This window comes from Balaenoptera physalus, assembly GCF_965194825.1.
Source record: "Balaenoptera physalus genome assembly, chromosome: 1".
NCBI classification, from domain to species: Eukaryota; Metazoa; Chordata; class Mammalia; order Artiodactyla; family Balaenopteridae; genus Balaenoptera; species Balaenoptera physalus.
In genome coordinates this window covers 195,730,815-195,756,369 of record NC_138882.1, presented here as the reverse complement: position 1 = coordinate 195,756,369, position 25,555 = coordinate 195,730,815, and the positions used below count along the sequence as shown (strand labels likewise).

The following is a 25,555-nucleotide window of genomic DNA, read 5'->3' as shown; positions in this document are numbered from 1 at the left end:
GAGGCTGCCTTTAGTGGAGGGGCCGCAGGGTCGCTGCCAGGGAGGTCACTCCGGAGCCATGGCCACATGGCGCAAGGATGGGGCCCAACAAAGGCTAAAGGACCCCCCACTGCGGGGGCAGGGCCAGCCTCAGCCCCAGCTCTCCTCAGGGGTGGGCCACGAAGCTCAGAGGCCCAGATTGGGACCCCTGACGTGGCTGCCCCATGTCGCTGGGTGCTGGGGAGGGGTCACTGAGCCAGCCCATCATCCACAGGCCGGGGACAGCACTGCCCACAGAGGAGTCCCCACACTGCCCCACGGGGGCCCTGAGATTTTCCATGCCTGCGGAAACCAGGAGGGGTCACCAGGCATGAGCGGGTCCCCACCCAGGGAGCAGGTGCCACATTCCTCCAGAGTCCCAGTGGACAGGAGGCCCTCGGGGTGGTGCTAGAGCTCAGCTTGACCCACAGGCCCGGACTGCCGTCTGAGGACCCTGACGGGAGGGCCAGGCCAGGCAGCGTACTCCGCATGAAGCCAGGACGAAGAGCAACATCTACTGATGAGACAATGGCAGGTTCCTTCCCAAAAAGTACAGCCTGTTGCTTTATTCAGGGATTTGTACATTGCAGCCGGTTAGGGGAGATGGGAAAGGGGCGCTCAGGGAGAGGCAGATGGCTGGGGGGAAATGTGCTATCAACCGTTTTTTTCTTTTTTGGTTAAAGAAAAAAAAACTATAATCAATATCCCACTCATAAGTAAAAGTGGGATGGGAAAAACTTGATTGTTTGTAATCTGGCATTTATGTATATCTTCTCATTTCATATGTACAGTTTATTTGGGCACTGCTACCGTTGACCGGCAGAATACCTAAAGGTAAAAACAAATATCAGGAAGGAAGAAGTATTAACAAAAGGAAGCTCAGCAAGATGGCTCCAGGCGGGCGGCGGGCCATCAGTAGAAGCAGACGGTGTGCAGGAAGGTCCTGCCGCTCTTCTCCTCAAACTCCTGCAGCAGCTCGTCAATCTCGTTCTCCATGTCCTCCGTGTGCTGGATCTGGAGCCACAGGAGAGCCGCCCTGAGCCGCCCGCCCCCAACAGGCAGCCCCACCCCGCCCCGGCCTGGTGCCGCCCGTGCGTGCGGGGCGGGGCCGAGGGGAGCCCGACAGGGAGGGGACACGAGCAGCTGCAGCAGGGAGGGTGGCCTCAGATGCCACACATGCAGACGCTCGACGCCGGCACTGTCCCCACCCTGTAAACGAGCAGACCCGACCCAGACGGTACCGTCGCGGGCCCGCAGCCAGCCAGTGAGGAAGCCCAGGGGCCGTCCCACGCGCTGTAGGGGGTTGAGCAGCACCTGTGGCCCCCAGCCGCCAGCTGCCACTCGCGTCTCTCCCGGCTGTGAGGCCCACCGGGTGTGTGGTTAGATGTCCCCTGGTGGAGAACCACTGCCCTGGAAGGAGGCGGCCCTGCCAGGGGACAGCCCCAGGGTGGTCCGGGGCCAGCTCCTCAGCCCGCCTGTCCTGGCAAGGGCTGGCCTGCGGCCAAGGCACCTCGTTGCCCCCAGTCTCGGCCTGTGAGCAGTGCCTCTCCTCTGCAAGCTCTCGCCAGCTTGACCCAAGTGGGTGTCACGTGTGCTATTTCTGGGACGTGTCATTCCCTTCAGCCCTGCCTTTTGCATGATGGCCAGATCATGGGAACAATTGCTGGAGCTTCAGCAGCCACCTTGGACCATGAGACACCTTGGGAACAGAAGCTGTGCTGGGCAAAGTAACAAGAGAGCAAGAGAGCAGGGGCCTGGGCCCCTCACACAGCAAACCCGTCCAGGCCTGCCTGTCTCCAGACTTCTTGGTTAAGCCTCTTGTTTTCTTTATTTTTCTATCACTCACAGTTAGTTGGCCTAAATGCAAAAGCCACAGGCCAAAGATATGACAAGACATATGAGTTGGGTAGGTCCTTTTGTCACATCTAAGAGGAAATGTTTGGCTCTGAGCACAGCTGCACAGTGGCTGCAAAAGCTCTTGGGGTTTCCTGCACAAGGGAAGATGCCCAGGGCCACTCAGGGAGGGCTGGATGTCGAATGAGAAGTGCGGGGGCAGAAGAGGACCAGAGCCCTTTGACGCCACCTCTGGGGGCTCCCAGGCTCCTCTAGCTGTTTGGGGTCTTGGCAGGGGGCCTAAGTCCTGGGAGCCATCTCCACAGAAGCCAGACCCGGGCAGGTCACTCACCACTGCAATCAACTTAAAACGCTCAAAGGTGGATTCTTTAGCCAAAGCTGACTCGGTGACTGTCACCTGTGGGCACCTCTGCATTTATGGGTTTTAACGTTTGGCAATAAGCAGACCGTGAACCGAGTGGTGTGCTCGTCACGTTCACCCCGAAGCCCTTGTGCGCGGGACACAGGCCCGCCCAGGGCCCGATACTCACGCACTGGCAGAGCTCACAGATGAGGAACGCCCCCAGGGTGGCCTCCTCGTGGTTGTCCTGGATGTCCACATTGATCACATGCACAGGCTGGCAGGTCTCCTGCTCCCTGGAATTCAGATCTGACCGTGACAAGAGGACGGAAGTCAGAGGCCTCAGAACAGAGCGCAGGAGGCTGTGCGCTGCCCAGCCTTCCCCGGCCTTCGGGGATACAGTTAAGGACCGACATCAGAGCATCTGACCAGGCCGAGCACTCCCCGCCCCGCACCCCGGGAGGAGCCTCACGCCGGATACGGCTGGGACCGCAGGAAAGCTCGTGCTCATGAAACTGGACCCCAGGCCACCTGGTCACACCCGCAAACTCCAGCCTGTCCCACGGGAGAGCAGCTGACAGCACCCTCACTTACAAAGCACCAGGCCCCGGTCCCTCCGCACCACACGTGCTCTTTCTGTGCTACAAAGGCCCTAAACCCGCACTATGCTGTTGGCCAGCACAGGTGGTTTTGCCCTGGTGAACACGATCAGCCCAAAGGCCACCATCTCCTGCCCCTACCCCCCTCCCAGGGCCCACACAGGTCAGGGGCCCTCTGTCCACCTCTCCATGGCCTTGCCCGATTTCTCCTGCCTGCCGGAGCCCAAAGACGCACCGGGAACGCTTCTCCAGCCCTGGGCCAGGATCAGACACTGCGCACAGCGCAGCCCGCTGCCTCAGAGGCGCCGGACGCACAGCAGGACAGAGGGCGCGGCACAGGGCCGGGCGCTGGGGCTGCTGCGCTTACCTTCCACCACCTGGTCGTACACCCGCTCTTCACAGGTGAGGATCAGATCAAACAGATCTTTGCAGTTCTGGAACCTTTCTGGCCGGGGCTTGATCCTCTTATTTCTGTCCAGCATGTGTAAAATGCCGTTCTGCGTGTAGCTGAGTGCCCGAGTTAAGGAACTCTGGATAAAGGCCCCGCCCCCCCCAGCGTCCGCGTAGGTGCAGCCCCCCCGCCCCCCCCCCCCCCAGCAGGAGCATCAGGGCGACGGAGGCGCGGAGGCACGTGGCGGCAGGCTGGGCCGCGACCCCCCATCCCGCAGGAGACAAGTCAGGTGAGCGTGCTCGCCCCCAGCCCAGCCTCCCGGCTGCCCTCGGACCCACGCCTCTCCAGAAAGCAGACCTAGTGTCTGCAGCCTTCTCCCAGGTCCGTGTTTCCCCGACCAGGGATCGAAGCTGCACCCCCTGCAGTGGAAGCTCAGAGTCTTAACCACTGGGCCACCAGGAACTCACTGATGGCCTTTTTCGTCCTGCAGCATCTTGGCAAACGCTCATGCTGAACCCAAGCCCTTCAGCAAAGACAAAGCTAACCTGGAAACCCAATCCCAAGCCTAGCTCAGCGTGGCAGTGAGGAAATCCGGAAGCCCACCCAAGAAAGGACATGAAGAGTGTCCAGGAGGGAGAAGCCTTGGGTGAGCTGAGAGCAGAGTGAAGGGAGCCCAGGCCCAGGACCCGGAAGGGCCGAGTCCCTCGGAGCTCGGATGGGCCACACAGGCCCCGCGGTCGAGGTCTGTGCCAAGCAGGCGGCCCTGAGCTGGAAGTGCCTCCTCTGGGACCCTCCAGACAGGACCCCACCCCCACCCCCAACCCCGATGGCTGTGTCCTCGGCCCCAGGAGAGGGCTCACTGCCACAAAGACGAAGCCCGTGGTCTCTAAGGGTCATTCCGGAACCTTTGGAACAAGCATGTTGCCCACTCTACTCAGGAACACAGATGAGCTGATTTAGGAACTCTGAGGGATACATTTACTGTCTTTCCCAGATTTTAAGTTATGAGAGTTTATTTCAATAAGCTCGTATTACTCAAAATACATTTCCTACCTTCTTGGATGGTGAAAACGGCTTTTAAAATACATTTAATTAAGAGTTTTCACTTGAAAAGACACTTGACTGTCAGCTGTGGGGCGTTCTTGGTTCTTGCCATTTTTCGGACGAGCGTAATACCCACGGCCACCTCACGCTGGCCTGCGTCCCCGGGCTGGCCCTGCCACCTCCTGGCTGCCCACAGCGGCTGGGCTGATACAGCTAGGTCTTCCTCCCCAGAACCTGGTCCTTCGGACGCCTGGCACCCACGTCCGGCAGAAAGACATGGGCCAGGGAGGCCCCGCGTGGTGCAGGGCTGGTGGTGGAACTCCCTGCACTCCCACAGTGGCTCCGAGACCGGCCACCCAGACGGCCCGGCTTCAGGTGACACCAAGGCTCACGGTGACGGCCCCCTAGGAGGGGAGGCCACCAGGTGCTCGGGGGCTCCTCAGGGTCCCCAGCAGTCTTGCAAAGCCCCTTCCTTCTTTCCTTGACCCTCAATCATGGACATAGATGATGTAACAGATGAAACTCAGCTGCACGTAACTGAGGACAAAAGGCCTAGTTCAGAGATCAAAGCCTCACCTTCATCGGTGTAACAAGGAAGGAGTAACGGGGACATTTTGAGACTGTTTTCTGGCAAATCCCGGAGATGCAGGGCCCAGGCCGTGCCAGGCAGGACCAACGACAGCGCATGTTGGGTGTGGGTGTGGGGGTGGGGGTGGGGGGGGTGGGGTGTGGGGGTGGGGGTGGGGTCCTTGAGGATAAAACCACAAAACACTGGATTCCCAGGGACCTGCCTGAACTCCCGCCTCCACACCACGGTGAGACAGGAAAAGTGGGGATCAAGATGGCGACAGTCGTCTGCCACCAAGACAAAGCCTTCATTAGGGTCTGGCTTCTGAGGGAAGGCCCACGCTCTGCACACGGAGGGAGGGAGGGAGGGAGGGAGGCGGGTAGCGTGCTCACCCCACGGAGGTTGGGATGCTGCAGACGCAGGGGCCGAGCACTCCTGGTTGAGCCACGACCTGCAGGGCCCTGGCCACTCGAGGCATCTGCACCGAACCCATCAAGGCCGAGCCCGTGGACCAGAGCTGCAAGGGAACCGGGCAGCCAGGACCACCCCCTGGGGCCCTGCCAGGTGGGAAGGACACGTTAGGTCCCTAGAACCACTCCCACCCCACGCAGGTGCTCCCGCAGCCAACAGCGACCTTGGGCCCAGAGGCAGCGGCAGGCCTGGCTGACCACAGTGGGTAAGGGGCCAGCCGACCTGCCGAGGCAGGAAGCCTCCTCGAGGGAGGGAGAGCTGGCTGGGGCCTCCCTTTGAGCTCACACGCTTGTCAGAAATAAAGCCCCCGGGCGGGGAAAGCCAGCTCAAGAGCCCAACCCAGGCGGACAGAGGCCCCGGTGGGTGCAGGCAGAGAACGCGGTGTCTGGGCCCCCGCCCCTGCTCCACGTCTGCTGGGCTGCACCCCAGCTCACGCCTGGAGCCGCTGCACCTTCAGAGGGCGGGTCTCCCCCTCTCACCTGGGACAGATGAAGGGCGGCGTGGGCACCTCCTCTGCGGTGCAGATCCGCAGCTCCTCAAGGGTGGGGGCCCCAGAAAGACGAGAGGTTCTGTCTGCTGCCACAGGAAGTACGACAACAAAGGATCGTTCTGAAACACTCTGGGGTCCTACCCACCAAACAATGCAGACCCTGTCGGCGGAGAGCACGCGCTCTCTAAGCTGCTACATGAGCACCGGCAAGCCTGCTGGAGCGACCCCGCGGGAAGCACTCAGATTCAGGATGGGCCCAGGGACTGTCCTGAGGGGAACACAGCAGGCACAGGAGGCTCGTGTCCAAAGTTCAAGGGCAAAAGGCAAACATACTGGAGGGTTTGAGATGCACCCACAGGGACCACAGACCAGCCTCGAGCCAGGACCTGGGCCTGGAGGCTGCCCGCCCGGGATGGCAGAACCTGCTCTGAGCCGGGTGCCCGAGGGCTCCAGTCTGCTCTATTTCAAGGCAACTTCTCAGATGTGAGGTTCAGCCCCCAACCACGAGTTCATCCTACGTACGTGTGCTCAGCACAGAAAACAGGCTCAGCTGAACGCTTCTGTCTCAACAGCGATGCTGAGAGATGCGGGCCTGACTGCGTCTGGCGGACGTGACTTGCGGGCGCCCAAGGCAACGCCTTCCCGAGCCCTCGGAGCGCAAGCATATCATTCCTCCTGCCGCCCCAGCCCAGCCGTGTGGGGGGATTCGGCGAGGATGCGGCTCTGCTTCCCGTCGGACAAGGAGGGCCCGGGAGGTGGGCAGAGGGGGCCAGGCCGGCACAGAGCAGGGCCCGGTGCGCAGAGCCCACGCTGGGAACCTGGGGTCAAAGCAGAGATGCCCCCTGTGAAGGCAGGTGGCTGAGGGCAGAGGCTGGGGCCAGACCAGTGAGGAGACGGATGGGCCGATTCCAGGGCGGGGGTGAGGCGCCGACGGAACCCACATACGGGGTCAGACGCTCCCTCGGAGGTTTAACAGTGGAGCTCACGCCCCCACGTCCCCTCCCAGCCCAGGGCCCAGGCCTCTGCCGAGGACCGGCCAGGCTCCCGCTCCCCCAGGGACAGAAGCGCTTCCCTTCCCAGGGTCGGAGGTGAGACAGTTCAGGCTGGTCGCGCGCAAACATCACCCAGCGCACGTGATGGAGGCAAACCTGGGAAGAGACAGCCTCGGAACCCCGAGAACGGAAGCAGGATCTCCAGTAGAGTCAGAACCCCGAGGAAGAGGGCGAGGGGGCCAGGGGCAGTGCCAACTGAGCCCTGTCGGGAAGGCGCTTCCAGCAAGTGGCCTCCCAGGCCCGCCGGCCGCCATCACCCGTGTTCTCTCCCAACAGCCAGGCCCGGGAGCCCGGCTCTGCCCCCGCACCGGGGCTCTGGGAATGGAGCGGGCGGGGGCGGCTCGGGCAGGCCCTGGCTGGACCGTTGCGGTGTGTGCTTCACCGAGAGAGGACGCCCTCATCCGAGCTGTTCCTCGGATGCTGACCCAGCGGAGCCCGAGGACGTTCTGGTCCATCGGCATCAGCACCTCTGCCCCCAAACGCCACCAGGCGTTTCCCGCTTCGAGGCTTCGCCTGGGGTGTGAACCCAAATCCCATGGCACCCTCCAACCTAATTCTACTTCCAGTTCTGAGCTTGATCCAACTGAAACAGAAGACGCAACACCCCTCACACAGGGGCCCAAGTGCCTCTGCGGGAAGGTCCTCGAAGACAAGGACCAGCCCCCGGCTGGCAGAGCTCAGGCACTCGCTGGCCTGGACGGGTGACCACTGGCCAGCCACGCCCCGGGCAAGAGCTGGGGCTTCTGCAAACCCACTGGGCCAAGCACAGCACCAAGGCAAGCAGGACCTCGTGCCTCTGGAGGCCCACGGTGACCTCCCAACCCCAAATCCAACAGTCTGGACCCCTGGTCAGCGGCCCTGCGCTCTTCTCTGCTGGATTCAAGACTCCACTCAGAGCCCTGCCCACCTGTGGGGCTTCCCTCTGGGGTGCCCGCCCCGGGGGAGGGGGAGGCAGCCAGGAGCCCCCTCCCAGCACATGAAGCCTCCTGGGCACTGAGCGGATGTGCAGCTCTGCAGGGAGACAGGCCTCCCACCCCATCTTGGGAACAATTTAATCATTTTGCTCAAATTTTAGACTCACTACCTAACGACAACCTTGCCACCTTCATTTCAGATGGGCACCAACCGAGGCTGCACGGGTCCAGCCCTCACCCATGCCTTCCCTGTGCTGCCAACAGTCTGCTGTCACAACACCCCCAGGGTTTTGGGTCAGAGCCATTAGCCTCATAAGGCCTCGTGAAAAGCACAAGCCCGAGAAGCAGTCACTGGCCGCTGGGGGAGGCAGGACAGGTGACAACCTCGTGTCTGTGAAACGCCACATCCCCAGACGGAAAACTTAAGAGCAAACTGGGTGCCGCAGACATGCGTGCTGCACAAAGGACGCCCCGGAGGACAGCGCAGGGAGCCACGGGATGCATAACTGGGCCATTTTTTGGAACAGGTGTCACGCAGAAAGAGAATGATGGAAATTAGAAAAACAAACCTCTTGAGCAGCATGTGCAGAGAGGGTGCTCCGAACGGCCTGAGGCCCACAGGGACCAGAAGCCTCTCTCTTGCGAACCGCGGTGGGGCCGGGGCCGGGCGAGCAGGGCCACCGGCAGCCAGGAAAGGGCAGGACAAACCGAAGCAGAGGCGCGACTACAACTCCCCAGACTGCAACGTAGCAGCGAGGTCGCTTTGGTCGGGCCAAAGTCAGCAAAAAATGAATTGGGAAGTAGCAAATACGTTTCATCCGTAATCATGTTCTACGTGTGACCAGCTGCACCCACACTAGTCACAGGCCCGGCTTCCAGAGCACGTCCCGGTCGTGTGGAGACCCCCGGAGGGCAGCTGCCACCCCCCCCCCCACCCCGCCAAGAACACAGCCTGGGCCGGCAGGCGAGGAACACTCACCCGTCTGATCAACCAGGGCCCCGCCACCAGCCCTCCCGGGACAGGCACAGCATCCTACGGGCTCTGCTCGCCCGGCCTCTTCTGCACAGGACCTGGGGCCCGGGAGGTGAGAACCCGCCATCCCTCTTCTTCAAAGGAAACACTCCCTGCACAATGGTGTTAGAAACAAAACAAAACAAAACAAAACAGTGACGGCCAGAAAGCAGACTCTGCAACCCTCCAGTCCAATGTCTCCTCCTCAGAAACCGACCTCAGAAGCCGCCTTAACTCAGCCCGAAGGGGACAGATGGCAGAGACAGACTACACCGTCTAACCAGGTGCGGCTTTAGCAGACTTTAAACAATACAAGTGGGGCTTCCCTGGTGGTGCAGTGGTTAAGAATCCGCCTGCCAATGCAGGGGACATGGGTTTGAGCCCTGGTCCAGGAAGATCCCGCATGCTGTGGAGCAACTAAGCCCATGAGCCACAACTACTGAAGCCTGCGCTCTAGAGCCCGCGAACCACAACTACTGAGCCCGTGTGCCACAACTACTGAAGCCCGCGTGCCTAGAGCCCATGCTCCACAACAAGAGAAGCCACCGCAATGAGAAGCCCAGACACCACAACGAAGAGTAGCCCCTGCTCGCCGCAACCAGAGAAAGCCCGCGTGCAGCAACGAAGACCCAACACAGCCAAAAATAATAAATTTATTTTAAAAAGTAAATAAAAGTGGTAGACTACTTGTCCAAATAGGGTAAAATGCTAAATTTATTTAAATTTGAGAGGAAGCTCAAGAAAAAATTTTTTTAAATAAATTGGCTGGATAAATAAAAATGTAATGGGAAAAATATCTTTCCTCTTAGTGTTTTGTTTCAAATAGACACATACCTACCCTCCAGCTGTGTGACATCATAAAAATTTTAACCTCAAAACAAAAGAGAAAGCCTGAGTCCTAGGTTGGAGCATTTTAGTGAAAATTAACTTACTTTTTGAGAAAAAACCCTCAGATCATGAATTAGTCTGCAAATACCAAATCATTTCTACATAAATGGTTCAAAACAGACTAAATCCCAAACATCACAGGGCGGCGGCAGGTGGGGGTGCGGTGGGGGAACGACGTGGTGATGCCCTGGGTGCCGATCTCCTGGCCGCCCACCGCCCACCGCCCAGCAGCGCCCGAGATCCACCCCAAACGCTGAGTTCAAGGAAAAATAAAATGACCCCCGCCCTCACTGAAATTCCACTTACTGAGTGATATAAGCAGGAACAGCACCAAGCCCAGGGTGGCCACCGACCCAGACATCCCTGGATGACCCCCGGTGCTCCCTGCTGAGCCCTGGCCAAGCTTGGCGTTCTCGAGACCACGCAGTTTGCACAAGAAACCAAACCGCCGGGCTCAGATGGAGGGAGGGTGGGGGGCTGGTCCAAGAGGCCAGTGGTCACTGCAAACCAACCCACCTGTGCCCAGCAGGGTTCCCTGTAGGGACCCGCGGGAGCAGCCAGGGTCGAGAGGCCTCTGAGAAACACAGCAGCAGAGGACGGAAGGGCCGCGAGCCTCTCAGGCAGGAAGCAGCAGAGAGGAGAAGCACTGCCGAGTGTCCCCAGGTACCTGGGATGCACCAAGGGCTGCCCGACACGGCCTGGCAGAGCCTGTCCTGACAGACTGTCCATTCTTATTCTGGTGGTCATGGTGACGCCCCGCCTGTCCTGATGGCGCTGGGACGGGATGGCTGTGCTCCTGCACACGAGCCAGGGAAAGGCCGACGGCAGAGTCAGCAGCTTACAGGTGGCACCCGCGGGCCAGCGAGACGCTCCACGAAGTGGCCGCGGAGACGGTGCTTTGCGGCCAGATTCCTTGAGCCCAACCCCGTGCCAGGGAGAGGCCCTGCCCTCAGACGCGGACATGCGACCCAGACCCTTCCTGAAGGCCCCCATGACAGTGCTTCTCTAGTTTCCAGGATGTGTCCCCCCAAAGACGCCCTGCTCAAGTCCCTCGCTTTAGAGGATGGCATCAGGAAGGTGCAGGTTCACGTGTGGACGGGGCATCTCAGGGGCAGGAGCCTGGGGTACCTGCTGGCGACGCAGCTTGGACACGAGGCCGCTGGTGTACTCACTCCTTCAGTCCCTATCCACACGAGGAGTGATCACTGCCGAGGTGGACGTGGCTGGACCCCGTCAGGGTGCAGGGCCAGGGGGAAAGCCATACCCACACGGTGCTGGCACCTAGACCCACACCTGCCCGCAGCAAGGCCCGCCCAGCCCACTCCCACACCTCCTCACAAGCCCTGCCGAGGCGGGGAAGAGCGCATTCCTGATGCCCACGCGGCCCCCGACCTTGGAGCTGTCAGAGATCACCCAGATGCCCACCAGCCGGCCAGCCCTCCGACGCTGGTCACAGGCCACAGGCCACGGCCACCTCGAACTCAGATTCCAGACACACGCCAGGCGCCAACGGGAGGCGGCCAGAGGCTGACTACTGCTCCCCCCCCAGGGAACCCTGACAACCCTCACCTGTTACGGATGGAGACACCCTCCCCTCCAAGGCCCCCAGTCTGTGTTTTCATGGCAAAGCGTTAAGCAGCACGGATGCAAGAGGTCTCCCTCAAGCCACGGGGCTGGGGCAGCACAGGGGCCCAACTGCAGCCCGCCATGGCTCTGAATCGGGCCCCTTCCCCTCTGGAGCTGGGGGGTGAGGCCAGGGCTTCAAGAGCAGGCCGGCGGGCGGGCGGGTGGCGCTGCAGCTGCTGTGCGTGGCCACGAGCACACTCAGCCACCAGCCGTGCGAGGGGTGCCCTCAGCATACCCGGGTGTCAGCAAGGCTGACAGCAAACAGCTTTAGGCTTGAAATACTCTCAAAGGGTTGTGGCGACTGCCGGGACCCGCGAACACGAAGAACCGATTCACCGCAAGCTGTCACGAGGCCCCACTGCTCCTGCGGCTGGCGGCGGGAGCTCTGGCGGGGTCGGCAATGGCCTCGCCACCCTGGTCCCCAGTCAAAGGGAAACGACCGGCGTGGGCTGCGGCGTCACACACTGGCTACACGCCCGCGTCTGCATCCCACCTGCCGCAGGCCGCGGGGACCAGGCCCGACCTGCCCTGCTGTCGACTCAGGAGGGACCCAGCAGCCACCCTGGCCAGCCAGCTGCTCAACTTGGGGCGATGTCTGCCAGACATGAAGGCTTCTCTTCGGGCCTCATCTGAAATATCTGAAGGCCTTAATTTTTATTTTAAGCCTGAGAGCTTTTCTAAAATCCAAAAGCTTAAGTACCAGTAAAACTAGATCTGAGCCTCCCTGGGAATCAGTGTCTGGCTTAGGAACACTCGTATGTTAAACACTGTTTCCAATAACCACTTGAAACCGCAGCTGCCAACCAGGGTGAAATGAGATGGGGTCACATAGGCGAGCTCATGCCAAGCACACACGGGGCCAGTGAGGGTGACCAGGGACCGTCAGCGACAGGGGTCAGGCAGGACACGCTGAGGGTGGGAGCCCAAGGGGCTTGGACTTGAAGTGCAGGAAGCGTCCTCAGGGCAGGGCCGGGGGCCGGGCAGCCACCCCACCCCACCGAGCGCAGCACGAGAAGGCGAGAAGGGTCTGATGAGACCCCAAGAACAAGGTTCTGGAAAAGCCCAGGGGCCTTGAGCAGGACGGAGCTGCCGCGTCCACTAACCTCATACCCAGGATGGAGGTCCGGAGGCTGTGGGATTTATACTCTTAGAAATCACATTTATTTTTACCTTTTACCCCAAGACAACAAAAATTACACAGTGGAGAAGTGAGTATACACATAAATTAATCTAAGGCCTAAAAGACAATGAAATTGAGAAACTGAAAATGAATAAACAAATAGTTAAAAAACAATCTAAACCCCAGAGGTACTTAATTACAAAAGAGCCACAGGAGAAAGTGGGAAAGTATGCTAGATACAAGTTCAACACGCAGCCTCCACTTACGAGGATAAAATCAGGATCTGGGCAAGTGTTAGTTATATCTGCACTTCAACTCACTGTTTGGGGAGCAACTGGTTGCATGTATTAAAAATCACATGAACTATATTTACAGCCACACATTCACTTGCTTTTTAAGACAAGTGGTTTTGTAACTCACTAAGCAAGTATCCAAAACCAACGAAAGATAGCTCTCCTGGAGCCGTGAGGACACTGCCAGCCTCACCTTTCCTGGCAGCCCCTCCTCCGTGACTGGGCCCAGGGACCCTGTTCCTTAGGTCACAGGTTGGCCAGTCTTCCATTTAGAAGAAAATGACTTATCTTCCCCCAAAAGTGCTCCAAGTAGGCTGAGGTTCAGCCGCAGATTCTGCTCAACCGATGCTGGAGAGCCCGGGAGGAAGCTCAGGTGTGGAAACTGGCTCTGGCAGAAGATGGAAAGATCTGGAAGCCTCCACCCACTTGACACAGGAGGTACGCTACAGCCCCCAAACGGAACACCAAGATTGAAGCTGCTCTGTATTCAAAAGGACTCCAAGGCAAAGGGATGAAAAAACTTCAGGTCCGCGGGAATATTTACACGTAAAAGAGGACAGCTCAACGACGACAACGACAAGAGGACAGCTCAATTTCGGACGTTAGGCAGAAGCCAGCTCCTAAAGACCCGTGTTGTACGACCCGTGGGTCAGAAACGTCCAGAAGAGGCAGAGCCACAGGCGGGGACTGGGCCAGCAGCTGCCAGGGGGCTTCCTGGGGTGAAAACATCCTACAGTCTGCTGGGTGCACAACCCCGTGGACCCACGGAGCCGTGCACGTGAAGCAGGTAGATCGTCTCACAGTCAAGGACAGCTCCCGCCTTAGAGGCGTCCGAAGAGAAGACCCTCTTACATGTCTGGTGAGGGTCAGGTGAACCCAGATTTCCTGCACTATCATCGACAATTCCCGCAGGGGAGGGAAACGTAAACCTCACCAGGCTGTCTAGCTCCTCACAGGGCTGGGCGACAGTGGGCAGGTGCTCTGCGGCCACACCTGTCACCGTAGAACCGAGGCCAGAGCCTCTCAACCCAACCCCACTCCTGCTTGTGGCGAGAAAACCAAAACCAAAACCCCTATTTACAGCCAAATAATTAACAAATAAGCTGCTTGGATACTAACGACTACAGACCAGAACTCACTGAGGGCTCAAGAAGCACAGGGTCCCAGGCCCCAGCCCACGGGGGGCAGAGCGATGCCCAAGCAAAGCCCGCAGACGTCTCCAGGGCCCATCTGTCCCTGCCAGCCACTTGGCCTCAACTCCCGGCTCTGCCCAAAAAGGGGCATCTTCTCTCCCCTGGAAATTCAAACATTTACTGAATGTTGTCTTATCCTTGGGTTACATCTTACAATATTTTCCTAGCTTTGCACTGTAAGTTACAAAAGCCACCACTTCTGCAAATGCCCAGGTATTATATGCTACAGACTTAGCTTTTTAGCTCGTCTGCTGTGTCCTGAGCACATGGGGAAACGCGGGGCTCCCTGCCCCACACCTGATCACAGGGCCTCCGCCCCCCACCCCCTGCAGTCCTGCCAGCGCCCCAGTGGACTCCCCCCGCCCCGCCGGCAGATGCTCCTGTTACTGGCCAAGGGCTGACTCAGGCAGAGCTGAGCGCAGTGCCAGACACGGCCTTGTTCTGCCCCTTCCCACCCGCCCCAGAAGGCAGAAATCCCACCCAAGTGAAGCCAGCAAAGCGACAAGGGTCCCTCCCAGAGGCTCGGGAAGGGCAACCAACCGGGGGGGGGGAGGTTCATGGAGGCAACTTCCCTACATGGGGCCCTGACAGCAGGTCCAACCACCCCCTGCACTGGATGTTGCCGGGGAGACCAGGCCTGCACAGTCACCCCGAGAGGAGAGTCTGAGTCCTGAGAGGCTGGGCTCTGCCCCTTCGTTTAGAGCCACCAGGGACACGTACAAAATCCCTCCAGATTTGGTCTACAATGTGTAAATGCTGCCCGTTCCCAGAAATAGCTCTGATGTGAAAGGACCTAACTTACAATTATTAAGGGAGTACAGACAAGTAAGTGCATTATCTGTTTCTGTTTCTCTCGTTGAGTTTAAGAGTCTTCAAAAAACGAATGGTGCTAACTGAACAATAATCTTCAAAAATACTGGGTTGGCCAAAAAGTTCTTTCGGGTTTTTCTGTAACATCTTATCCTACAGAAAAGCCCGACCGAACTTTCTGGCCAACTCACTAGATGGGGTCTCAAGTTAAGCTTATCGACACAGAGAGTTTGCAGTGCAAGAACCAAAAGCCTGGAGTTGGATCACAGCTTTCCTGGGGGGGCGGCCGTGGCTGGCGCCTCTCCACAAGGCTAGGACGGCTCTCACCGCATGGCACCACCACGCGGAGCCCAGGACACAGCTGGCGTCTCCCCGGCAGTACGCTGAGCTGCTCCTAACGTGGTTCTGCGCCTTCTGAGAAAGGAGTGTGTGCGCAAGGCGCGCTGCAGGCTCTCTTGGGGCTCCCGCACCCCCGGGAGGGCCTTGGGGCTGCATGGGGCGGTGGGGGGTGCTGGGTCTGGTGGGCGTGAGTCCTGGACCCCCAGCATCAGTGCCCGGCTGGGGCACTGACGAGAAATACCTGCGTTTCTGCCCCAATGCCCCCACCCAACGTTCCCCTTGCAGCTGGGGAGGAGCGGGCACGGGGTGGAGCATGCAGCAACCACCAGCGCCCAGTACATTTTGCTGGAATGATCTCCGGGGCCCCTCGCAGCTAACTAATTAATCTATAGGTGTACAGAGAACGTTCATAGTTTATTCACAATTGCAAGAACGCCGAAGTGAAGAAAGCTTTCCACCCGCTGTCTATACTCCTCTCGCTTGGGATGTGTCTGGTCTCCATCCTGAGAACCACCATCACTCATGGTAACATGAGGCGTCCCAGGAATTTAAAGCAGCCCTGGGTGACAGTGAAGTGTCTGGTCAAAACCCGGCCGGCAAGGATGATCTTAATATCCACAGCCTGGGGTCACATTCACACGAATCTGGCTTTAAAATACCTTCCTTTCCCGTGAGTCTTAGGAAGCAGACACAGTCTGTTTTGTCTCTTCCTGAAAGGAAGTCAAGTCCTCTCAAATTCCCTGCTTCTACCATGCTTCCTTCGGCACCCAATGTGGCCCTCTCACGAGCTGACCCTCCAGAAAGAGCAGAGTGTGAGGCAGCCGCCCGGGAACCAGTGCACACCCACGCGCACACCTACCTGCAGTGTGCAAAGCTACAGATGGCGGGGTCCCACCTTCCTCACCTAAGCTGCTCTAATACCGTATCACAACCTTCCCCGACTGTGTCCACGTGGACTGCAGCCCACGGCCCCGAGTGGCTCCAACCTCTGGACAGTCCCGTGAGCACCAGAACAGAAACCCAGTGACCCCGCACACCTCAAACGGGCCGCCGCGTCCCCTGCCTCACAGGTGCCCCTGAGTGGTGCCCACAGGTGACACCTGTCAGAGACAAGCACACAGGGTTAAAGGGCAACCACTGGGATGCAGTTCTTTGTCTTTCCTAAGGAGATCGTTGTACATCTGGTCATATGTGGTTTTGAAATCATAAACGTTTGGCTTGTCGGGTGCTGGTCCTGGAAGCTTCACGTGAGTTCCTGTTCCAAAGGACCGGACGCTGAATCCTCGTTTGCTGAAAGACACAAAACGAAAGAGAATCACAGTTGGATTAAATGAGACACAAAATGCTAAAAAGGAAAATGAAACGGGAAATGGACTATATGAACAATTTTGTTGGTCTCGAACATGTTTCTCAATTCTTAACTTTAAGTATTTTATTTGCAAATTTTAAAAAATCCTATAGCGCGTTACACAAAAGCTAGATGAAGCCAATCCAAACAGAAGACAAAGGATCCTGGAACGTAGGGGAACGAGGTGGATGTCTGTGATGGCCACAGGACAGACACGTGGTAGAGAGAAGATTTCACCTAGAACGTCTTGTCATCTGACTCCTGTCCCGCCCTCTAGAAGGAAACCATTTGTCCAGGTTTCCAGCTGCCGTGATGCAGGCTTCCCAGGACCAAGCATGGAGCTCCCGGAGCCCCAGAGGAGAGGGACACACCCCCGGCCTCCTACCTTGAGGCGCCGGCTGCGAGGGCCAGAGATAAGGGAATGGCCAAGTGTCTCCTAATAAACTGAGGGAACCTCCCTGGCAGGCAGCGTCCACGAGCCACAATCGCACCCTAAGGAAGAAAGGTCAGCGCACACACCGCGGCCCCAACGCCATCCTCACTCAAGGGGGTCTGCTGCAGACCCCATGTTCCCTCAAACTCACAAGCGGTGGAAGCCAACACTGGGAGTGTTCAGAGCGTCTACGTGAAACGGCCTTCTCATCCTAACCTCGTGTTTATACGTCACTAAACGTCCGTGTGGACGCATCCCTGCCCGCCAACTCGGGAGCAGGCCCCAGGCCCACCAGCCCCGACGTTCTCCTCACGGCCCCGCAGGCTCTGAGGCGGCCGCGGGCACTGTCTCAAGCTTTTTTGTGCATTTTATTGCCGCTCAGGGGTGTCTGGCCACATCTGGAGATGGTTTTGGTCCTCGTGAGCAGGAGGCGCTGCAGGCGTCTGGAGGCCCACGGAGAAGCGAGTGTGTCCATGCACACACGTCCCAGCACGTGGGGAAGCCCAGGTCCGCGGGCGCCACTCCCCCGATCCCTCGTGGGCACCGATCCCTCTCTGCTGAAAGGCGGACAGATAAGGGAGGAAACCTCACTTGGCCCCCGGCGCCCGTGGAGCGAGACCCGCGGCCTCTCCCACCAGACACAGCACTTCTAGAAGCCCAGCCCGAGAGCCGCTGTCCTCCCACAAAAGACAGGAAGGACCCACAGGCCACTTGCTGCCACTGTGAGAACGGGGAGGGACGCGAGGAGCGCAGCCACTGCGCCTGGCGCGACAGAGCCTCACGGACACACGTTTTTAAAGCGCTTCTCATCCGGTTTGGGTCAAACACCTTGCCTGAGTCCTCTGAAGCTGGTAAAAGCCGAGTCATGTCCCTCTGTCCCTGGAAGGCCCGAGCTGTGCCCCCAACCAGGCCCCCGAGGTCACTGTGATGGAGAACACGGGGGACAGCAGGCACGATCGAGGAGTGAATGGGGCCATGGCCACCTGAGCTGTAAACGGAACACAAGCAACCCGGCCCCTGTTTACGTGCAGCTCCGGGCCCCGGGGAGAGGGAGGCTGGGACGCAAGGGCCCAGCCACGCGGACACCTCCGCCCACAGGCTCCAGCAGGTGCCCAACAGACCACGTCACCCAACCCGTTTCCTCACCAGGTCAGGTACGTACAATAAAAGAAATGTTTTCTGTCAAAGCACCAACAAGCCAGGGATGAAGGCCCCCTTGACAACAGCCGCGCGGGGGTCACACTCTCCCAAGACAGTGACCGGGAACAGGTCACGGCCATGAGAGCCATGGGGACACATAGCAGTGGGCCACGCTTGTCTTGCTGGCTCCATGATTTGCCACTACTCCACAAGAACTGCCCGAAACACAGAGCTTATCCTCGCAGTGCCAAGCCCCCCACCCCAAAAATACCCTGGAGGGAGCAGGTCCTTGAGGGGGAACGTGTGCTGTGGACAGACACTAACCCGCAGAAGCTGAGTCCAGTCCCCGCAGAGGGACCCCAAGGCGTGACCTTACCGGGAGGCGACACAGCGGCTGCGTGAATGCAGCTGCTCGACACACACCTGGGGCCACCCCGGGCCTGTCTCCAAAGGCCACACATCTGTTCACGGGATCTTGGGAGAAAGGCCTGTCTTTTGGTGGCAGCCCTAAAGGCCTGACTTCTGGTGGATGCTTTAAACAAGTCATTTGAAACCAAATAATGAGTAAGTTAAATATGTGAGAGATAGTGCCTTTACAGGTCAGAATAAGAAACCACGGTTGAGATCACTTTTCTCAGCTAGCTACCTAAGAAGCCTGCTCCAAAAGGAGTCCCAAAAATCATTTGGGGGAACAGTGGGAAAAACAAAACGCTTCCCAACAAAAATAAGTGAAAGATTCATTTAGACACAATTCCTCCATCACTTTTTTTAAAAAAAATCAGTATTTCTACATCTCAGTTATTTCCTTCTGGTCATTCCTTTGAGATACTTACTCATAATTAAATAACTTATTTACATGAGCCCAACTCTTAAATGTAAGTTCAAATTTATTAAAATGAGCCCAGGCACAACTACTCTTGAAATACATTAATGAAATATATAGTGAATAAGCCTTAATTTAGCCAGGCAGCAGCAGCAGAGACTGTTAAATCCCCAATGGCTAAAGTTTTAAGACTGAAAAACCACCACCATTTCTACTGGTGGCAGGTTAGCCATTCCATTTTTGATCCAACAGTATTTTCTGGAGCTTACTATATGTGCTGGGGATTCAGCAGTGATCGAAACAGACCTCAATCCCTCTCCTCAGATGCTCTGGGAGTGGGAACAAAGTAGGTAACCCTCCAGGACACAGGACGGGGGAAGCCCAGGGATGGCAAAGCTGCGGGGCGGGGCTGGAGTTGACGGGAGACAGGGTGCCTGGGGGCTCCCAACACATCCTGCACCCCGTGACGCAGGCCCCAGACAGGACCCCAGGGTGTTCCAGGTTGGGGTAGGGCAGGTGTGCCACTGAAAAGCTGCCCAGAGGGTTCCCAAGAGGCCCCAGGTGGAGAGGCCCCAGCACAGGGTCTCACATGCCCCCGCCTCCTGCCGGGTGGACAATCTCCTTCCCTCACCTCCTGTCACAACGGGGGCTGAGGTTTGCGTTAGGTGTCCAAGTGAAACACTGTCCATATCCCTGAAAGTAAATCACCCCACAGATAACCTGGGCCCATTTTCCACCCAGCTGATCCCTAACAGGGCTTCTAAGAGGATGCCTGCTGGGTCTCTGAAAGGCTGGGTGAGGTCTCTCCTACTAGAAACTGTCGGGGGAGGGGGGCCGCAGCTGCCCTCTCCTCACTGCCCTCCCCAACTGCCTGAAATGTTACTCAAGCATATTTAAAAATAAAATGAAACCCCAAAAGAGGAATTTACTGGCAGAAGAATTTAAACCACACACACAAAAAGAAACCCAGTTTGTTCTTCCCCCAACAAAATGTTCACAAGTGGCAAAAACGCTAGTTAACAACAGAAGCCCCGTTTCTTCTAAGCTCATGCAACTGACAGAACAGCCCATCTTGTGTGTGACTATGTACAGGGACAATGTGTTTCTTACATAAAAGGACTGAGCGCTCTAAAAATACTGCTGACCACCAAAAGGCTTTGTCTCAGGGGCCAATTATTTTGTATGTTAAACAAATCTTCCAGACAAGTATTTATCAAACTTGTCTTTATAGGTATCAAAAATCTATTAGAAAGATATAGAAATTATGTTACACGTTAAGATACAGAAATGTTAAGTTATAGAAAAGATAGATTACAGTATCATAAAAAATGTTGAATTTTGGGAAATAGGATTGTTTCAATTGTTATCCTGATGCCTAAAGGTAAAATAATAAAGTTAAAATGAATACCAATCAAGAAAACACCCAAATTAACAGTATGGGTTATGCCATTTTTTTTCTATTTTCTATAGTGTGGTTATTAACCTAATTCAAAACATTATCGTGGCTAAGACTGAAATCCTAGACCACTGCCAACCTTCTGAAAGAACGACCTGTCTCTGAGTAGGACACAACATGCTTACGAGCATAAGTCACCTTTACTACAGGTAAAATCGCCCACTGCTTAATTAGCCCAGTTTCTAGCTACACAATGACCTCATGTTTACCCAACACAAATCAAGTGCTCAAGCACCATCACACTTAACACCTGCCTGCAGTTTCACTGTGGTATAGCCACAAGCCTGGGAAGGTCAACTTCCTGAAATGTTGACATTCCAGTAAAGTTGATGTCACCACTAGTAAAACGTCAGCCTAAGCACATCCCAGTGTTTTCTAGGGTTTATTTTCTTACCCTCCCACAAGGTCAAGAAGAAACCAAAAGGCCTCTCAGCATGAGATCACCAGGCACGGAGCTTGTCAAATGTGCCACTCTGTTTAGCCCCCAAGAGAGCTCCTGTTTAGATGTCCCTGCTCCAGGCCTGCTCTTCCTCGACCCTGGCTTCTCGAAGGCCAGCTTGCTCTGCTGGCCACTGTCGGCCTCCCCAGGGTGCAGGGCCAGCAGAGTAGGTCCTCAAGATCTGGTACTTCAGCTGTTCCAGCCCCAGCACTGCGCTAAGTGCTACTAACCATGGTGAACCCGCTCAACTACCTTCCCTGGGCTCGACCTGTTCTCACCTACAGAAGGTTGGAGGTGATGATCCTTAAGGCAGGGGAAAATGTTTTAGCTGCTGGAACTGATACCATGCTTGGTCTATCCAGTTTCATCTCAATGTTCACATCCAAACAGAAATCTACCTTCTTCCAACCAATCCTTCTGGTCTTAGTTCTGCCTCCTGAAGACAAAAAGCAAAAAAACAACGCAGAGTCCCTTAAAATCTATGATGGCAAACGTGTCCCCTATAGGCACCTCTTCTATCCTTACACACACAATATCAAATCTTCCACCTCCCCAGGTAGTTTCCAGTTTACCTTCTTCAAGTGTACCCAGAAACAAAGCATCAAAAATGCAGCCAAAGGGGCCGCAGGGCATAGCGGGACAATCCCTCCCTGGTTTAGGACAAGAGGCTTCTGGAAATATGTTCAAGACAAGGGGAGAGTTTAGCACCGTCTGGGAGAGTGCTGTGTCAAGCTGCCTGGGCTCACTCAGATGCTGTGTTCAGATCCCAGCAGCCCTGAGACTCAGTCCCCTCTGGGAGAGGATGTCTGAGTACCTCCATCCCAGCGTGGCTGGGGTCCACATACTCTACTCATGACATTAAGACTTGAGCGCCCCACCCCAGATCGGAGAACCACAGGACCCCAGCTGACTGTTGCACTCCCCACAGCCTAGATCCTCCTCCAGCGCGTGTCTTATCCCATCAGTTCTGCTACTCATCCATCAGGACTGGAGCCCCGTGTATCCAGATCCTTGCTGTCACTCATGAGCTGGGGCTTCTTGCTCTGGGTATTATCTCCTCACCTGTGTACATGTGCACATCCTAAGAGTTGTGAGGATGAAATCAGATGGCATTTGCAAAGCACCTGGCACAGACGAGCTCAAGAGACTGATTCTAACCTTGTTTCTTCCACATCTGCAGCCTCTCTGCTCATCCTCCCAAAATCAAACTGCCCAGGAAGTTATGATTGAAAACAGTAATTTAGAGAGAAGTCTTTCTTTAAAATCTGTTTTGAATTGCTACAATTAAAAACAGCTTCCAAAAATCAGCAGGCCCCTTCACATCTAAGAGAGAGTTTGGAACAAAAAAATAAATTAATTGGCTCCAAAGGGACACCTTAATCCACCGAGTACAAAGAACAGGAGGCTCTGTGGAAACAAACATAGTCTTCCTGCACCCCTTAAAAAACCTGAATGGCTCCCAGAACTAGTATTTCAAACAATTTAGTCTCAAAAGATAAAAAATGATCACCCCAGGGAACATTATGACTAGCTCTAGAAAACGCCAACATTTATTAACACTTGTATTCGACTTGTCAGAAAAATACAGCCTAAGCAGATTTTCAAGGGGGCAAAAATAAAATTGGGTTTCACTAATAAATGACCTAGCGTGTATGTTTGATCAACTACATTTGATAGTTCATTTCAGAAGCTTTCCTATGCATAGTTTTATTTAGTTGTAACCAAACTGCATACACAATTTTCCTGTTTTCACTTATACCTTTTTTTTTTTTTTTTTTGGCCATGCCCTGCAGCATGCGGGATCTTAGTTCCCACACCAGAAACTGAACCTGTGCCCCCTGCATTGGGAGCTCGGAGTCTTAACCACTGGATCACCAGGGAAGCCCTGGCGTACCATTTTTAAATGCTTTTCACAATCATCTTCAAGGCCTAAGTCTCTAAATCTTTTACAAGCTCTACTAGTTGTAACAAAAACCATCATATAAATTTCTTAAACATGCTTTTAAACCCTGTAAGTTATCGAAATAAAGCCATAAATAATTTTCAAAAGTGAAAACGACACAAAAAGTTGTTCAATCTCAATAGCAATTTTAAAACTAAAGGGCGAGATACTTTTGCCCCAGCAGCATGAAAAGATGTAAATAATGCCCATATTGTGAGGAAATGGGAATTCTATAAATAGGTACTTTTCTGGAAGGCAGTTTGGCAGAATGTATGAAAATGTAAAATATGCCTACCTTTTGACTCAGCAATTTATGCCAAGGAAATAACTAGAAAAGTGTACAAAGATACTTAAAATGGCACAAGGATGTGGACATTATAAAACTGAAAACCAACCACCTGTTACGGGGAGTGGTTACCAAAGCGACTGCTGCACAGGATTGCTCTGAGTACTGGGTCATGTTTTGTAACCACTGCTATTACTCAACATGAATAGATATGTTCAACTCCAATGTATAAAAATAAAAGCACAAATGAGTATGGAAATCAAACTATGTTCACGTTCTGTGGAAAGATTACCTAACAGTGTTTTGATCTCCCTTAAGTGTGTCTGTATATTCACAAGAACATCCAGAAAGAAGGATGTACACCGAAATGGTACGGTGATCCTTATCTTCTTAATCTTCTGTATTTTCTACAGTGAGGATTTTTTGCAACAAGCAAATACTATCATTTTAACAAAGGAAAACACCCCCCAAATATAAGCATTTTAGAAATTAAAGATCCACGTCTAAAATAACTTCACATTCATGATACAAATAATGTATGTTACCCTAAACTTACCTCCTTTTGCCCTCATTCTGAATCTACTCTTCTCATGAGTAAATTTGAAAGACACTAAAATGGGTAAAAGTACCAAGCATTCCTACTTGATGATTATTTGCGGGCTCTTCTGCACCCTCATTTCCACAGGAGACCCAAGGCTGTGCCAGTTACTTTGAACTAAGCAAGGGCTTAAATCTTGCGGTGACTGTCTCAGGGCTATCAGATCGGCAAGACTTTGGAACTGATTTACTAACAAAGTTGCTACAGGAAATTTAAAAACATTTCTTTTTGTAAGATTTCACCCCAACTTTGTTATGCAGATAGAGAAGAGTTTAAATAAAGGATCACCAGCCAGAACCAGCAGAATGAGGTGGTGTCCAGATCACTTGTTATTCTAATTGAAGACATTAAATTTTATTTTCCTTGAATAATTTTCCTGGAGCGTGAACCTTGCAATCTTTTCCTTAAATTTACCACTTTTAGTGACTCTGAAGAGATAAATGCAGTTTGGGGATCAGATCCAGCACACTGTAATTCTTGCACTTTTCCAATTTTAAAACAACTTTACAGTTTAAAAAATTCTAGTTTAGAAACGAACTCCACGTTGGTTTGTTAGGTTCCAAGCATATCACACTAGACCAGACAACATTAACTGAATACTGCAGATGGAGGAAGAATTAAACTCATAACTAGCAGATCGTGGACACCTGGTGCGTCCAGCTTCATTAAAAACGAGGGGCGAGGGAGAATTCTGATTTCCCCAGGAGAGTCAAAGCTGACTGCCATAGTAGGAGAAGCAGCGAGGCATGGTTGTCCTGTAATGTCCACATAAGGAAACTTCGGAAGAAAAGGCAGTTTCAACTTTTACTGTCAAAGTTGACATGTACACCTAACTTTAACTGTAATTCAAGGGGTCAATTCACATTCTGTAAAGTGATTTTGAACGAAAAAAAATTTATCAAACGGGAATAAACTTTTATTAAACATATACAACACCAGGGTCACAAAAGGGGAGTTGGCACTGAAATATAAACTAGAAACGTGAAACCAAACTCATGTGTGGTTCAGAAATTATCGACTGGAGATTTTCCAAGGGAAGAGAAAGGATTTTTTTTGCATTAGACTTGAAAAATGTAGATAGAAGCAAATACACAAATGCATGAAGTTAAAATAGGCCATTTCCGTGTTTTTACGACTTGTTCTATCCTGAGATCCTGTCGCGCAAGTTTTCCATATTTGATAAAAAGGCGACACGCCCTGGGCACAACCGGCCTATCCTCTCGTGGACCCTAACCTTCGTCTTGCAACTTACCGCCTCACTGCTGAGCATTTTACAGAGGCCATGATTTTCAGATACACAGACGTGCGTACGAAGTAGACGCGAACGGCATCAGCCTTTCAGGTTTACTAGCAGCTTTGAGGTTTCGGCGACCCGGAAACATTTCGGCTCAGAATGTGAATTTTTCGCGACGCTAAGCACACGTGGGGGACCGCGCGGCGAACCGAGTTTTGTCGATTCCTCGCTGCGCTCGGCCCTGGAGCCAACGAGCCCGGACGCGGCGAGGCCTCTCGGCCGTCCTTCGGGGGCCGCCGCGCACCGCCCGCCTGGGAAACTGGGCCGCCCAGCACGGGTCAGGGAGAACCAGGGCCGGGAACCGCGGCCACCGCCACCCAGCACGAGCCGGGAGCCGGAACCGCCCAGCACGGGCCGGGAAGGCCGGAGGGACGGCCGGTCGGCCGGCGTCCGCGGAGCGCGCTGGGCCAGGGCGGAGGCCCCAACTACCTGAGAATGTTGTGCGCCTCCATGCTCCGGTTCTGGTTGCTCGAGCACACCACCGCCACCCGCAGCGGCGACGACGGCATGGCGGCGGCCGCACGGTCCGCGACTCCCGCTTCGGGACTCCCACCCAGCCGCGCCGCTTCCGCGCGAGCAAGATGGCGGCCCCGGCGCCCGGAAGTCATGACGCGAAAGCGGCGGCGCCGGCGACGTAGCGCGTAAGGACGCCCGGCGCGGGCGTGTGTACGGCGTCCCAGTGGCCTCCCAGCGCCGGCCCAGAGCGCTGGACCGCGGACGGTGGGAGGCCCAGCTCCCCGGGCGCCAGACCGGCCGGCGAGCGCGTCGCTGCTT

At 55.3% G+C, this 25,555-nt stretch overlaps 1 protein-coding gene across 1 annotated transcript; it reads right to left on the bottom strand.

Annotated features, from left to right (window-relative positions):
• Window positions 1–554: 554 nt before the first annotated feature.
• SSU72 (SSU72 homolog, RNA polymerase II CTD phosphatase) lies at window positions 555–25,555 on the bottom strand. The gene is made up of 5 exons (XM_082418419.1): window positions 25,211–25,555; window positions 16,169–16,312; window positions 3,179–3,318; window positions 2,403–2,521; window positions 555–1,032 (listed from the first exon to the last, which is right to left on the bottom strand). The coding sequence occupies exons 1-5, from the start codon at window positions 25,387–25,389 to the stop codon at window positions 931–933; spliced, it is 684 nt and encodes a 227-aa protein (XP_082274545.1). The 5' UTR covers window positions 25,390–25,555; the 3' UTR covers window positions 555–930.

Excerpts from the sequence above, each read along its gene's own strand:
- SSU72 (XM_082418419.1), bottom strand. The coding sequence starts at position 25,389 with ATGACTTCCGGGCGCCGGGGCCGCCATCTTGCTCGCGCGGAAGCGGCG. Across the intron at positions 3,319-16,168 it reads CTTAGGAAAGACAAAGAACT|CTACACGCAGAACGGCATTT; the intron begins GCATCCCAGTGG and ends TCGGGCACTCAG. Across the intron at positions 1,033-2,402 it reads TCTGTGAGCTCTGCCAGTGC|ATCCAGCACACGGAGGACAT; the intron begins GTGAGTATCGGG and ends CTGTGGCTCCAG.